This window comes from Petromyzon marinus, chromosome 45 (assembly GCF_048934315.1).
Source record: "Petromyzon marinus isolate PM22_M1 ecotype Great Lakes invasive population chromosome 45, UKy_Petmar_22M1.pri1.0, whole genome shotgun sequence".
In the NCBI taxonomy this organism is placed as follows: domain Eukaryota; kingdom Metazoa; phylum Chordata; class Hyperoartia; order Petromyzontiformes; family Petromyzontidae; genus Petromyzon; species Petromyzon marinus.
In genome coordinates, this window is record NC_133711.1 from 6,469,436 (window position 1) to 6,485,265 (window position 15,830).

Consider the following 15,830-nt stretch of genomic DNA (forward strand, 5'->3'; position numbering starts at 1 on the left):
TTAGGGCACGGCATTACCCCCTCACCGTCTTGATTGACGCGCGGTTGAGTGGTGCTGATTAACGCGCGGCTAAGTGGCACATCAAACCGCTGGCGATTGCTGCCCGCGTCACCAGACATGCCATGGGACAATACGCCGGCTGATTCAAGGACTCCGCTCGTGAATGTCAGGGAGGCGTGAGTTCACACCTTTACCAGGCGGTCACCGTCAGCAAAGACCCCCCCCCCCCACCCCCGTACAGCCTCGGCGGACTGTTGGGGCAAGTGCCGTTAGCCAGTAGCGCCGATGAGGGCCTGGAACAGCGCGGGATGGCCAGCACCACGCCCGGCCGCCTTTGTCTCCTGAGTTGGCGATGTTCACGCACCGCACCAGGTACTCACTTGAGGCTGAGTCGACCTAGGGGAGGCCCAGGACCGGTTCGGAATCGAACCCGGGTTGTTGGGTTCGTAGCGAAGCGCCCTTCACCGCTACGCCAGCGATCCCAACGGAAGCAGTAACAATATTCAAGAAACGCAGCAGCAGCAGCAGCACTTCTTGTGTCTCGTTCGTTTTCCTTCCCCCCCCCCGCCCCGCACCTCCGATTAGCACGGTTGGCTACGTACGGTGAGAAAGAAGTTGAACGTGCGCACGTACATCACCAATGGAACGGACCAAACATCGCCATGGGAATGTGGAATTTCCAATGTTTGCTCAGGTGCGGGGGGGGTGGGGGGCGACAAACAACGCCCCTCCATTACAGACACTCTCTCTCTATACCACACCTACCCCCAGCCCGACACTTTTAAAACACCTCCTCAATTTCCCGCATCTCCGATTGGCGCGGATGGCTGCGTGCGGAGGGAATGAAGTTCAACGCAAGCGCAGGCAAAGGGCACGGGGGAGGGAAGGGCGGTGGGGAGTTGGGGGAGACCGTGTCTCGATTTGGTTATGTACGAAGCCAGGGGTGAGCTTCGTGGAAGACGGAGGAAGGGTTGACGTGAGACCGGGGGGGGCGTTGCATCACAACTGCTGGCCGCCTGATATCGGTGCGAATTTGCATTTCGCCAGGGGGGGGATGGGGATATCTGGATGGGCCAGGCATCCACACAGCCCTCCTGCCTCCTCCACGGCGGCCCATGACACGCATGCCATCTCGCCACACGTGTCCCGCGCTTAAGGAAAGAAAATAAGAAGAAAAAAAACCGAGCGCTCGTTATTCCGTCCGCAATCGCGCACGCTCCCAGCGGTCTCCACCCTCCCGTCTCCACCCCCACCACCCGCTTGCAGGCGAGCAGATAGCGGAGGCGTCCCGATGCCCCCCGCTGGGGAGCACGCTAACAAACTCATCACGGTCCAACCACCAAATGCCTCGCGCGGTTCGGATCGCGTTAACATGAACGGGTTGGATGGCGTAAATATAAAAAACATAAATGTGTTGTATGGCGTGAATATAAAAACATAAATGCGTCGTTTAAACCCGCCGCTGCCCCGGCACAGCCCGTGAACAAGGATTGCCACGTGAACAGGACGTGACAATATTTGACATGAGCGCACGCGCACACACGCACACAATGCACACACATGCACGCACACACGCACACACACACGCCGGTAAAACGGCGAAATGTCGGCGCACTCGTGTGAGTGGTGGGTTTGTGGCCGAAGGAAACCGCGCCCCGGCCGCCTTTGTCTCCCCCCCCCCCCCCCAGCCGCTGCTGGTGTTTGACGTGCGCGCCAGGTACTCTGCTCGTTTAAGGCTGAGTCGACCCAATGTCGGTCGCGAGCTGGAATTAGAAACTCGGATTGCGCCGGGTTCGTAGTGCAGCGCGGCTGACCAATGCCCCACCGCCCACAGGCAAAGATCCCCCATGTAGCCTTAACGGACTGTTGGGGCAAGTGCTGCTAGCGAGCAGCACGAGGTGGGCAGGCGGCCACCACGACGGCCCCGTCCACCTTTGTCTCCCCGGGGGCGATGTCAACCACGCGCCGCACCACATACTCATTTGAGGCCGAGTCGACCTAGGGGAGGCCCGGGACCGCTGGCGCTGGCGGCAGTCGCTGAGCGGGTTAATCGGAACTCGGGCCGCCGGGCTCGCAGGGCAGCGCGCTAATCGTCGCGCCACCGCTCCCCACAGCACGCGCACGCGCTCCGCCCGGCACATGCCGTCCCAACCCCCCTTTGCTCGTCCTCCTTCCCTCTTCCTTCCACAGCACCGCGACCCTCGCCCACTGCTCACTCATCCATCCCAAAGCGTGGCGCTGAGGCCGTATCCAAGGAGACGGTTGCCGCGGCGCCCGTTGCTGCGGTGACGGTTGCCGAGGAACCGACTCGGCTCCGCGCTCGCCTGTAAACGCGTGGAGGGTGTGAGCACATGGGCGGGTGTGTGCGAGAGAGGTGCTCGCTAACAGCACTTGCCCCTGCAGTCTGTTAAGGCTATACGGGGGATCTTTGTCTCTGTGTGAGAGAGCGGTGGTGCAGCGGCTAGCGCTCTGCTGCGCTATGAACCCGGTGACCCGAGTTCGATTCACGCTCAATCGGTCCTGGGCCTCCCCTAGGTCGACTCAGCCTCAAATGAGTACCTGGTCCGGTGTGTAAAACGTCACCACTGGGGATACAAAGACGGCCGGGCGTGGTGCTGGCCACCCCCACCCCCTCGAGTGCCGTGGCGGCCTTAATAACGGCTGCTCGCTAACTGCACTTGCCCCAACAGCCTGTTAAGGGTTACACGGGGGACCTTTGTCTTTTTGGTGTGAGTGATAGAGGGAGAGTGCGAGTGTGTGAAGCATGGGGAGTGTGGGAGGGAGAGAGGGGGAGGGAGGGAGAGAGAGAAGGAGTGAGAGAGAATGAGAGAGAGAGAGAAGGAGTGAGGGAATGAGAGTGTGAGGGTGAGAGAATGAGAGAGAGGGTGAGAGAATGAGAGAGAGGGTGAGAGAGAATGAGAGAGAGAGGGTGAGAGAGAGAAGGAGTGAGAGAGAGAATGAGAGAGAGAGAGGGTGAGAGAGAATGAGAGAGAGAGGGTGAGAGAGAGAAGGAGTGAGAGAGAGAATGAGTGAGAGAGGGAAGGAGTGAGAGGGAGAAGGAGTGAGAGAGAAGGAGTGAGAGAATGAGAGAGAGAGGGTGAGAGAGAGGAGTGAGAGAATGAGAGAGAGAGGGTGAGAGAATGAGAGAGAGGGTGAGAGAATGAGAGAGAGAAGGAGTGAGAGAGAAGGAGTGAGAGAGAGGGTGAGAGAATGAGAGAGAGGGTGAGAGCATGAGAGAGAGGGTGAGAGAATGAGAGAGAGGGTGAGAGAGAATGAGAGAGAGGGTGAGAGAGAATGAGAGAGAGAAGGAGTGAGAGAGAAGGAGTGAGAGAAAGGGTGAGAGAATGAGAGAGAGGGTGAGAGAATGAGAGAGAGGGTGAGAGAGAATGAGAGAGAGGGTGAGAGAGAATGAGAAAGGGGGTGAGAGGAGGGAGGGAGAGAGAGGAGTGAGCGAAGGATGGGTGGGGGATTGCTTGAGAGCGTGAAGAGACAGGGAGGGAGACTGAGTGAGGGAATGAGAGTGCCTCAAAGCACTCGAGCGAGAGAGGGGGCTACACGGGGGGGGGGGGGGGGGTGCATTCTTGGTCTTCGTATCGCGAGTTTGTATGCGAGGGAGTGCACCGTGCGTGCTGTGCGACGAGCGGTGGCGCAGTGGTTAGCGCACTGCGCTTTTGACCCGCGTTCGATTTGCCGTTCGCGCCCTACACCGGCGGCGATTGTCTGAAGCGGTTCTGGGTCTCCCCTAGGTCGACTCGGCCGCAAATCATCACCTGGTTCTGTGTAAAACATCGCCACTGGGTGGACAATGGCGGCCGGGCGTGGTGCTGGCCACCCACCGCCTCGTGTTCCGTGCCGGCCCTTATAGGCGCTCGCTAACGGCACTTGCCCCGACAGTCTGGTAAAGCCTTTACGGGGGGACCTTTGCCTTTGTGTTATTCTTGCCTGCGACCAAATCGTCGGGAATGCATCCGATGTCGTCGGAGTGCCGGAAGCTAAGCCGGCTTGAGCTTGGACAGTTCTTGGATGGGCGGCTCTGAGACCCAACGGGTGCTTTAGGGCTCTTACGGGAGACTCGCCACTCATGTCAGCTGTTGGTGGCGGTGTGTGCCAACCGCTGTGTCACCGCTCCCCATGTTTTTTACTGCCCAAATTAAAACGGAACTATTTTTTTTTCTCATTTATGTTAACCAGGTCAGGGTTCCCGCTGAGCTGTGAGCTCCCTTTTCAGAAGCGACGCAAATGAGAGCACAACGGAGTAGCTCACCGTCGTCATCGTCGTCGTGAAATGTGTAGCAGCGGCCAAATACTGGAAACCAGGGGCGGAGCCAGGATTTCAGGCCGGGGTGACATTCAACAAATGTTAATTTCAAGAATGATTAGAGAGTCGTCAGGCTGTTGAACTAGACGCCATCGATTAGCGACACGCTCTGACAATGCAGTTGCACGGAGTCCGCCAGACCGAGTGTCGTACACTTACACGCAGAATTTCACCACCCCTGTCACCCCCCCTGGCTCCGCCCCTGCTGGAAACGCGCGACGTTGATTCTAAACGTGGAGGGAAAACCCACGCGACCACGGGGAGAGAGACACGCAAACTCCAAATACACAGCAGCAGGCGTCAGGGTCGGGATCGAACCCACGACCTCCTGCACACCAGGCGAGGTAGTTAACATCTCTTAGCCACCGTGGCAACAACGCAACTCCCCTCTCATCGTCCTTTGCTTTGTCCCACTCTCCTATTCAACTCGCGATTCCCCGATTCACTCGTCGGGGATTTTCGCCGCGTCGCTTGGCTGTGATGGGCGACTTGGTCCAGCGGCCCTGCTGCATAAAGAGTCTTTGAAGCCACTTTCAAAACATACTTTCTGTTTTTTTTTTAATCAATCGAATCCGGGCAAAATTAATCGATATCGGCAGAGAGAGAGAGAGGCTCTTTCTGGCTAAGGCTTGAGATCCATTTATCCGTTTAGAAATCTGCAGAAGTTTCCAGGACAGATGCTCGCGGTTTTAGAGCTTTGTTGCTGTTTAGAAATCTGCGGAAGTTTCCAGGAGGGACGCTCACAGTTGGCAGGAGACTCAGGTGCCCAGGGCACTTGTGCTAACCACGTTTATGATGTGTTAACTACCTCGCCTGGTGTGCAGGAGGACGTAAGTTCGATTCTGACCCTGACGCCTGCTGTATATTTGGAGTTTGCGGTGTCTCTCAGCATCATCACGGTGGCTAGGAGGTGTTAACTACCTCGCCTGGTATGCAGGAGATCATGGGTTCGATCCCGACCCTGATTCCTGCTGTATATTTGGAGTTTGTGGTGTCTCTCTCTCTCTCCCCGTGGTCGTGTGGATTTTTCTCCAGATCCTCCGGGTTTTCCCTCCACATTTAGAATCAACGTCATGCGTTCAGAGTATTGGGCTGCTCTACATTTCTACACGATGATGATGAGCCCATTTCGTTGAGCTATCAATTGTTTGTGCGCGTGCACATGCATGCGTGTGTGCGTATCTGTGCGTGCGTGAGTGTGTGCGTGAGTGTGCGTGCGTGACCCTGCTGAGGCTGCAGTGCCTCAAATATTGGAAGAAGTCACCCCCTGTGAGTGGCTGACTGATGCGCCATCTGTTGAGGAAGTACTGAGGGCGATCCGGAGTCTGAGACCAGGAAAGGCACCGGGTAGAGATGATCTCCCAAGCGAAATGCTGAGGGAGGGTGGCGTTTGTGCACAGACTGCCCTATATGACATCATAACAGTCTGGACCACTGGACAGGTTACGCAGGATTGGAAGGATGCCCTGGTGGTCCCCCTCTTTAAGAAGGGGGACCGCACAGACTGTAACAATTACAGGGGCATCTTACTCCTCAGTGTGCTGGGAAAGGTCCTGGCAATGATTATTCAACATTGCCTTGCCAGGCACGCTGAGGAGAGGCTTGCAGAGCCCCAATGCGGTTTCAGGAAAGGGTGGTCCTGCACATATGCCATATTTTCTGTCCGTCTGCTACAGCAGAGGTGTAGGGAATTCCAACAAGACCTACATCTCTGCTTTATTGACCTGGTCAAGGCCTATGATACCATCAGTAGGCCTGGGCTCTGGGTTGTTCTTCGTGCTTTTGGAGTCCCTGACCCTCTGCTCACGATCATTAAGGACCTTCATGATTATGAGCAGGCCCGGGTAAAACTACATGGCCGGGAGTCAGAGCCATCCCCTGTACACCTTGGGGTGCGACAGGGATGTCCTCTGGCTCCCACATTATTAACATATATTTTGACCACGTAGTTCGTGAAGCCTTCAGTAGCTGTACCGGGGAAATCTCCATTTGGTACAGATATAATGGGAGGCTGATCGATGCCCGGGTGCGGTCAAATCATCGTTATGTATGCCGATGATTTGGTAATAGCTGCTCATTCAGAGGAGGAGTTGGAGACGCTGCTGCTGAGACTGGAGTGTGCCACTAAGAGATAGGGCCTTGCCATCAGCCCCACCAAAACTAAGCACCTGCCTGGGTATTTTGTGCCATCGGACACTCCACCCCCACAACTCCCAATCGGTGATGGGGCAGTTGTGGAGAGAGTGGAGAGTTTCCCATACCTGGGCAGTGTGCTTATGACCGGCTCCAGTTTAACAGCAGAGGTCTCACTCCGAATCAGTCGAGCGGCAATATCTTTTCATCGGTTGTGTAACGCTGTGTGGAAGCTACCTGGTCTGTCGCTCCGCACTAAGCTTCAGGTCTTCTCGGCCACGGTCATTCCCTCCCTTCTCTATGCTTGCGAAACGTGGACCCCCCTAACGGAACATCTTCGCCGGTTAGAAACATTTAGGCTAGCCTGCCTACGATCCATCCTGGGTTTAACCAGGATGGATTGTGTGAGGAACTCACAAATCTTTGAAAGATCTGGGCAAGGTCCCATCGGTGAGCTCCTCAGGCAGGCAAGGCTGCTTTGGCTGGGTCATGTAGCCCGCATGCCCAGCCACCGCATGCCGAAACAGCTTTTGTTTGGCCGGATCGAGGGGGCTAAACGGGCGCGGCACGGGCTAGAGAAGAGATGGAGTGATGTGGTACAGGAGGACGTGGAGCTGAGTGGACTTGCCGATGACTGGTACCAGCGGTGTCAAGATCGGCCTCTGTGGAGGAGGCTCGTGAAGGACGCTACTGGGCAGTTGGAGGCAGTCGCCCTCCAACAACAACGGAGGGCGGAGGAGTGACGCTCACAACAACGAGCGGAGCGCCGGGTGGCTAAAGCACAGCAGGTTGGCACAGTAGGGGGCACAGGTGGTGCATCAGCCAGTCATCTCAGTCATCTCAGTCAGTCGACCCGTGGCACGTGGGACTGCCCCGTGACCTCCTGCCAGCGGGCGTTCGACACTTCACGTGGCCTCAAGGTGCACATGGCCTGGCACAAGCGTCGTGGTGACGTCACCGCCACTTAGTGGTGGATGGCGGTTGTTGTTGCGTGAGTGTGTGTGCGCTGCACTACGCACTGAGCGACCCGAGTTTTATTCCCGCCCACGGCCAGATTATCTGAACCGGTTCTGGGCCTCCCTTAGCTCAACTCAGCCTGAAAATGAGTACCTGGTGCGGTGTGTAAACATCGCCACGAGAGAGACAAAGGCTGTGCCGACCTTCACAGGTGCTACTCGCTAACAGCACTTGCCCCAATGGTCTGTTGAGGCTCTACGGGGGATCTTTGTCTTTGTGTGTGCATGTGTGTGAGCTCGAGTCAACAGTGCCAGTGTATTCAGAGTCACTTTGGCTGTGATAACTCAATTGTGAACTCTGACCTTCTCTCTCTCTGTCCTCCTGTCGGCCCCCCTCCCCCGCATGCCCCCCCCCCCTTCCGTGGCCTCCCAGCCGTGTGGGTATCTGGCTCACCCCATCCCCTACAGTGACATTGAAGACATTCATGTGGTCGCGTGGGAGAACTCACCCAAGTACTGCCTCAAACTGACCGTCACGCGTGGCACCGTGCTGCTGCAGGTGAGGGCTCCTGGGTCGTGGGTGAGTCGGTGGGTAGGGGAATGGGTGAGTGGGTGGGTGAGTGGGTGGGTAGGTGAATGGGTGAGTGGGTGGGTGAGTGGGTGGGTGAGTGGGTGGGTGAGTGGGTGGGTGGGTGGGTAGGGGAATGGGTGAGTGGGTGGGTGAGTGGGTGGGTAGGTGAATGGGTGAGTGGGTGGGTGAGTGGGTGGGTAGGTGAATGGGTGAGTGGGTGGGTGAGTGGGTGGGTGAGTGGGTGGATGAGTCGGTGGGTAGGGGAATGGGTGAGTGGGTGGGTGAGTGGGTGGGTAGGTGAATGGGTGGGTGAGTGGGTGAGTGGGTGGGTAGGTGAATGGGTGAGTGGGTGGGTGAGTGGGTGAGTGAGTGGGTAGGTGAATGGGTGAGTGGGTGGGTGAGTGGGTGGGGGGGTCGTGGGTGAGTGGGTTGGTGAGTGAGTGGGTAGGTGAATGGGTGAGTGGATGGGTGAGTGTGTGAGTGAGTGGGTGGGTCGGTGGGTGAGTGAGTGCGTGGGTAGGTGAGTGGGTGGTTGGATGAGTGGGTGGTTAGATGAGTGGGTGGGCGAATGAGTTGGTACCCGGTCAACGTGCAACGTTCAGACCGACGTTGGCATGTAGTTGGAAACGCTGGACCAATGTTCGTCTAACGTTCCCTGTGTACTGGGTAAGTAGGTGGGTGAGTGGATCGGTAGGTGATTGTATGGGTAGATGTGTGGGTGTGTAATTGGCGAGAGAATTAGAGAGGGGGTGAGAGAAGGAGGGAGAGAGTTTGAGAATGTATTGTATGGATTGTACTGATAGATGGGCAGTTGTTTGGGGTAGGTGGGTCAGAGGATGGCTGTATGTGTGGCTGTATGGGTGGATGTGGGTGAGTGCATGGGCGGTTGGGTGGGTAGGTGGGTGAGTGGATGGGTGAGCAGTCTGTTTGGGTGCAGGTGGGTGGTTTGTTGGTTGGGTGAGTGGTTGAGTGGTTTTACAAATGGCTGATTGAAGAATAGATTGACTGTGTGGCTGGCTAGATTTTACGGGTGGGTAGATGGGCCAGTGAATTTCTGAATGGTCGATTAGCTATTTGGTGAGTGGGCGGCCGAGTGAGTGGGTGGCTTTATTAATAGTTTATTTGCTAAATGGGTTGACTCAGTGAGCTTGTGGTTGTACCTCTGGTTGATTGTTTGGCTAACAATTATTCATTGGTTGAACCGTGTCCTCTCTGCCGTGTGTATTTGTCCTCTGTATTTGCTTCCGATCTCCCCTTACTCTCTCAAGGCTGTCTGAGTCACATTCGCTACAGCACCACTACCTCTGCTACTAAGCCGAAAACAAAGATCGCACGTACAGTGAGGGGAAAAAAGTATTTGATCCCCTGCTGATTTTGTACGTTTGCCCACTGACAAAGAAATGATCAGTCTATAATTTTAATGGTAGGTTTATTTGAACGATGAGTGATCAGAAAAACAACAACAAAAATCCAGAAAAACGCATGTCAAAAATGTTATAAATTGATTTGCATTTTAATGAGGGAAATAAGTATTTGACCCCCTCTCAATCAGAAAGATTTCTGGCTCCCAGGTGTTTTTTATACAGGTAACGAGCTGAGATTAGGAGCACACTCTTAAAGGGAGAGCTCCTAATCTCAGCTTGTTACCTGTATAAAAGACACCTGTCCACAGAAGCAATCAATCAATCAGATTCCAAACTCTCCACCATGGCCAAGACCAAAGAGCTGCCCAAGGATGTCAGGGACAAGATTGTAGACTTAAATTTCGATTTAAAGCTTTCGTGACTGCAAGGATTCATCTTCTTTGGTTCTTTCGGTAAAGTCACATAGAATGAGAATAAAATAATAAATTGATAAATTAAAATAACACAATAATATTCTCACGACGTTTCGGCCACAACACAAGCGGCCTGATGAAATAACCAAAGAAGAAGATTGTAGACCTACACAAGGCTGGAATGGGCTACAAGACCATTGCCTAGAAGCTTGGTGAGAAGGTGACAACAGTTGGTGCGATTATTCGCAAATGGAAGAAACACAAAAGAACTGTCAATCTCCCTCGGCCTGGGGCTCCATGCAAGATCTCACCTCGTGGAGTTGCAATGATCATGAAAACGGTGAGGAATCAGACCAGAACTACACGGGAGGATCTTGTCAATGATCTCAAGGCAGCTGGGACCATAGTCACCAAGAAAACAATTGGTAACACACTACACCGTGAAGGACTGAAATCCTGCAGTGCCCGCAAGGTCCCCCTGCTCAAGAAAGCACATATACATGCCCGTCTGAAGTTTGCCAATGAACATCTGAATGATTCAGAGGACAACTGGGTGAAAGTGTTGTGGTCAGATGAGACCAAAATGGAGCTCTGGCATCAACTCAACTCGCCGTGTTTGGAGGAGTAAGAATGCTGCCTATGACCCCAGGAACACCATCCCCACCGTCAAACATGGAGGTGGAAACATTATGCTTTGGGGGTGTTTTTCTGCTAAGGGGACAGGACAACTTCACCGCATCAAAGGGACGATGGACGGGGCCATGTACCGTTAAATCTTGGGTGAGAACCTCCTTTCCTCAGCCAGGGCATTGAAAATAGGTCGTGGATGGGTATTCCAGCATGACAATGACCCAAAACACACGGCTAAGGCAACAAAGGAGTGGCTCCAGAAGAAGCACATTAAGGTCCTGGAGTGGCCTAGCCAGTCTCCAGACCTTAATCCCATAGAAAATCTGTGGAGGGAGCTGAAGGTTCGAGTTGCCAAACGTCAGCCTCGAAATCTTAATGACTTGGAGAAGATCTGCAAAGAGGAGTGGGACAAAATCCCTCCTGGGATGTGTGCAAACTTGGTGGCCAACTACAAGAAACGTCTGACCTCTGATTGCCAAAAAGGGGTTTGTCACCAAGTACTAAGTCATGTTTTGCAGAGAGGTCAAATACTTATTTCCCTCATTAAAATGCAAATCAATTTATAACATTTTTGACATGCGTTTTTCTGGATTTTTGTTGTTGTTATTCTGTCTCTCACTGTTCAAATAAACCTACCAGTAAAATTATAGATTGATCATTTTTTTGTCAGTGGGTAAACGTACAAAATCAGCAGGGGATCAAATACTTTTTCCCCTCACTGTATAGCCTTAACAGACTGTTGGGGCAAGTGATGTTAACGGGCACCTATGAAGGTCGGCACGGCGCACGAAGGGGTGGGTGGCCAGCACCACGCCCGGCCGCATTTGTCTCCCCAGTGGCGGTGTTTACACACTGCACCAGGTATTCGTTTTCAGGCTGAGTCGAGCCAAGGGAGGCCCAGGACCGATTCAGACAAAATCGTCACTGGTGTTGGCCGTGAGCGGGAATCTTTGTTTCTGTGTCTGTGTGCGAATCCAAATTGCGTCAACACCATGACACCACCTACACGCCGCAACATTTCCATGCACGTTCTCACGGTTGACTAAGAGCGTTTTTCGCGGTATGTCTTGCCTTGCCTGCTCACCTGTAACACCTGTACCGCCTCCACAGTCCAACTCCCCCACCGCCCCCGCCCCCCGACCCCGCCCCGCACTGCCCCCGCCCCTTCCCGCCGCCCCACTTTTGCCATGTGCTCATGCACGGGACACTCTCACTACTTCCGGTTTGCCACACACGCGAACACATTGTGACATATTCACATGCTACAATTCCACGCACTCATGAACGCCAAGAAGCAGCACAGCATTGCTGCCTCAGCTGCAATGGTGCTCCCAACAGCTAATGACACTCCTGTACAGCAAAAAAATCAAGGCATCATGCTACCAGTGCTGATATGCCTGCACCTACAGCGAATGCAACTAACTCCTCAGCAGCAGGAAGCAAACTAACACAGCACCAATGGCTGCAGTCACAGCTAACCAACTTCCAGCCCACGAACAAGCAAGGCAGCTTGCAAACAGCGCCGATATGTCCGCAACCAAGTGCCTACCCTGCAGACAAACGCAAAAGTCTGCTTTGCCGTACACTGCTCACTTAATTTACACTTCTGATCCATTCGTTGCCGCGCTGGTTCCATGTCTACTTCTTGCAGCTACTTCCATGCAATGACACGAAAAGGAGGCTATGCTGCAACAGCGCCAATGCTCGGATGCCTGCGTTTATTGACCACCCCGAGCCTGTTCGTGTATTGCTCACTGCCAACACTAACAATGCAAGCCATTGTCCGAAAGAACAATAGAAAATAGAACTTGTGCTTCCAAATGACATCTTTTGGCACCCAACCAACTCACACCCAACGTCTGGCTACATGCCCACATTTCAAGTGCAGGGCCGGGTACATCATCGCAGCGGCAGGCCGCTACCTAATGGCCTACCTGCATTACAGCAGATCGACTTCGTGTCCGACAATGATGGACAGGCTCCACGGCGCTGCACCACTGTCGCGAACGCCAACATGCAAGTCTCATTTGCTGTCGCAAGACACGCTCCGCAAGGCAAACTCCTACGCCATGGAGAAGGTGACGGTGTTGTCATCCGTACGGACAAAACCCCCACGCGGTCAACACGGGCGTCGATGCAATGCGCCCGCGACATCTGACGTCGCCGCTGTCCTGGCTGCCGAACAACATGGCACTCGAGACTTCGTCTTGTATCCTGAGTGAGGGAGAATACCCTACGGAGAATTGCTGATACACACCGATCCTCTGGTGCTCTTCAATGTCCGCTGATTTTCCGGCAAAGGTGATGATGATGATGGCTACCATTTGCTACTTCGGTCAAACTGACCCAGCAACAGGCTTGCCAACGCAAAGGAAGATTACCGCCGTGGACTTCCGTGCCTTCAGGGATCATGGTTTGCGGAATTGTCAGCTTCAATCTCTCCTCGCGATGCAAAGTGCATCTCTGCCACCAATTTTGCTGTCGACATGTACGCCAAAATTGAAGCTTCATTCGATGAAACCCACCAGATGGCAATGCATTCAACGTTGTTTATCCTGAAGCTCTCCAAGGGTTGCCAATTTAAAAGCTGTCATATTATCAAACAAACAGGCCCTGTGACTGTATCACACAACAACAACAACAAAAACCATAACAAAATACACACATTTACCGACTTTATTTGCAGCATTCATTTATCCCGATAAAGACAGCATGGCAATACATTACTCGTAACATTTGATTACTAAGACCCGTGTGAAGCCGGGTAACTTAGCTAGTAGTCTATGAGGCTAAAGCAGGGAATCTGTGTTTGTGTGTTTTTTGTGTACACTCAGGCTGTGAACAGCTATTTGAGAGATCAGTGGTACCATTCCCTACAATGGAAGGTAAGTGAACTGGGGAATGAACACACGCGCACGCACACACGATTCGCAATGTCTCCTTCACATATTCGTCTCTCCACACAAAAAAGATAACGCATTATTTCCTGCACGACCCATCAGCCGCACGGCCTTCTGGGAGTGCGTCATTGCGGCAGCTTTCATTCAAGACATGCAACAATTCTTGGTCGGTTTCCACACGCGAGTGTTGGGGGGGGGGGCTCCTAGTTCCATGCATAATTACTGCGTCAAACTCGCCATTGGTTCAAGCAAAGCTGACTGCTGATGAGACTGCTGATGAGACACTGAATGTCTAAACCGGCCCACGGTTTGCTTGCCTTGAGATCAATGCTGCTGGAATGCATGAGCTCCCAGAAGGCCGTGCGGCTGACGGGCTGTGTCAGCGACACTTTTAGTTGTTCACGTGGAGAGACGGATGACGCGGGAAGGAAGCAGGCCGCTAATTTATCGAGTTGCATTCTCCACGACAATGCTCCCGCTTATTTACACGTCGTCAGTCATCATCAACCATCCAGCATTGTGGTTGACGTCATAATCGTAATTACCATCATAAGCCATCCATCATAATAATCGTCGATGACTGATCCATGGTAATGATGATGATGATGTTGATCATGGATGATGACAATGATGATGACTGTGTCTTGCTCATTATGATTACAACAACAAAGATGCTGTGTTACTGTTGGCGATGATGAGATGGACTGCTGATGCTGCTGCTGCTGCTGATTCTGCCGATGATTCTGGTTATGCCGATTTTGCAGAAGAGGATGCGTCATTATCACTTGCTATTACTGCTACTGCTGCTGATGATGATGATGCTGATGATGATGCTAGAGCTGCTGATGATGCGGGATAAGAAGATGAGCGACTAACTCTCGCTGCTGCTGGCAGTGATGCTGCTGCTGATGGTGATGATGATGATGCTGCTGCTGCTCATGTCGATGATGATGCTGCTGCTGATACTGCCAATTATGATGCTGCTGTCGATGCTGTCGATGCTGTTGATGATGCTGATTCCGTAGAAGAAGATGAGCGACTATCACTCGGTTCTGGGCGAAGCGAGGTGGCGGATGATGCTGCTGATGATGATGTTGACGATGATGATGATTCTGATGATGACAATGCTGATGACGCTGATGACGGTGATGCTGATGACGACGCCACTGATAACAATGATGCCGACGATGACGCCGACGATGACGCCGACGATGACGCCGACGATGATGCCGACGATGACGCCGACGATGACGCCGACGATGACGCTAACGATGACGCCGACGATTCCGCAGAAGAAGATGAGCGACTACCGCTCGCTGCTGGGTGGGGCGAGGCGGCTTTCCGTGGTGCTGAACGAGGTGCGCGCCATGGTGGACGCCACGCTCTGCTCGCCCCTGCAGGACGACGCCATCAGCCAGGTCCCGCTGCACATCGTCTCCGCCACCTTCCTGCAGGTGCCGCACGCTGCCGGCGCATCGCCGTTGCCCTCGTCGTCATCTGCAGCAGTGTCAGCGCAGCAGCAGAAGCAGCAGCAGCATCAGCAGCAGTAGCAGCATCATCATCAGCAGCATCAGCAGCAGTATCATCAGCAGCAGCAGCATCATCAGCAGCAGCATCATCATCATCAGCAGCAGCATCATCAGCAGCAGTAGCAGCATCATCAGCAGCAGCAGCATCAGCAGCAGCTGCAGCAGCAGCATCATCAGCAGCATCATCAGCAGCAGCAGTAGCAGCAGCATCATCAGCAGCAGCAGCAGCATCATCAGCAGCAGCATCATCAGCAGCAGTAGCAGCATCATCAGCAGCAGCATCATCATCAGCATCAGCAGCAGAATCATTAGCAGCATCATCATCAGTAGTAGCATTATCATCAGCAGCATCATCATCAGCAGCATCATCAGTAACATTGCAGCAGCATCATCATTGTTAGCTTCATCATCATTACCTTCACTGCTATTCAGTATATTTAGCATTCGCTGAATGTGCATCATCATTATCATTTTATCGTCAGCGTCATTGTCGTAATTATCATCGTCGTTGTTATCAGCATCAGCAGCGTCATCATAATCAACAGGATCATTATTTAGCAGTAGCATCAGCAACGGTATCACGTGTAAACTAATTATCATCATCATGATGAGCATCATTTTTCATCACTATCATCAGCACCGCCATCATTGTCATTCACATCATCACCATCACCACTGCTATTTTCACCACCACCACCATCATCGTCATCAGTGGCATCATCATCAACAGTAGCAGCAGCAGCAGCAGCAGAAATACAATGATTGTGAGCAGTGCGAGAAATATCCGACATGAGCGTTGCGTCCTTGATTTGTGTTCACATCTCGTCGCGGGAGCAGTGATGCTGAGAATACAAATGAAGTCCAACTAATTCACGACATCAATGCTAAACGAACACAAAGGCAAAGAGCTCACGTGTAGCCTTCAACAGACTTTTGGGGCAAGTGTTGTCAGCCAACACCTGTTCACACACAGGGACAAAAATACAAAAGATCCCCCGTATAGATTTTGATTTAAA

The 15,830-nt window shown here is 53.2% G+C and overlaps 1 protein-coding gene across 1 annotated transcript in view; it reads left to right on the forward strand.

Annotated features, from left to right (window-relative positions):
- LOC116952048 (C-Maf-inducing protein-like) overlaps positions 1-15,830 on the forward strand; it is a 121,794-nt gene that overhangs the window by 42,119 nt on the left and 63,845 nt on the right. The window contains exons 3-5 of the mRNA XM_032971057.2: positions 7,841-7,966; positions 13,220-13,270; positions 14,578-14,739. Of these exons, the coding sequence (XP_032826948.1) occupies positions 7,841-7,966; positions 13,220-13,270; positions 14,578-14,739 (339 nt within the window). The remainder of the gene's footprint in view (positions 1-7,840; positions 7,967-13,219; positions 13,271-14,577; positions 14,740-15,830) is intronic.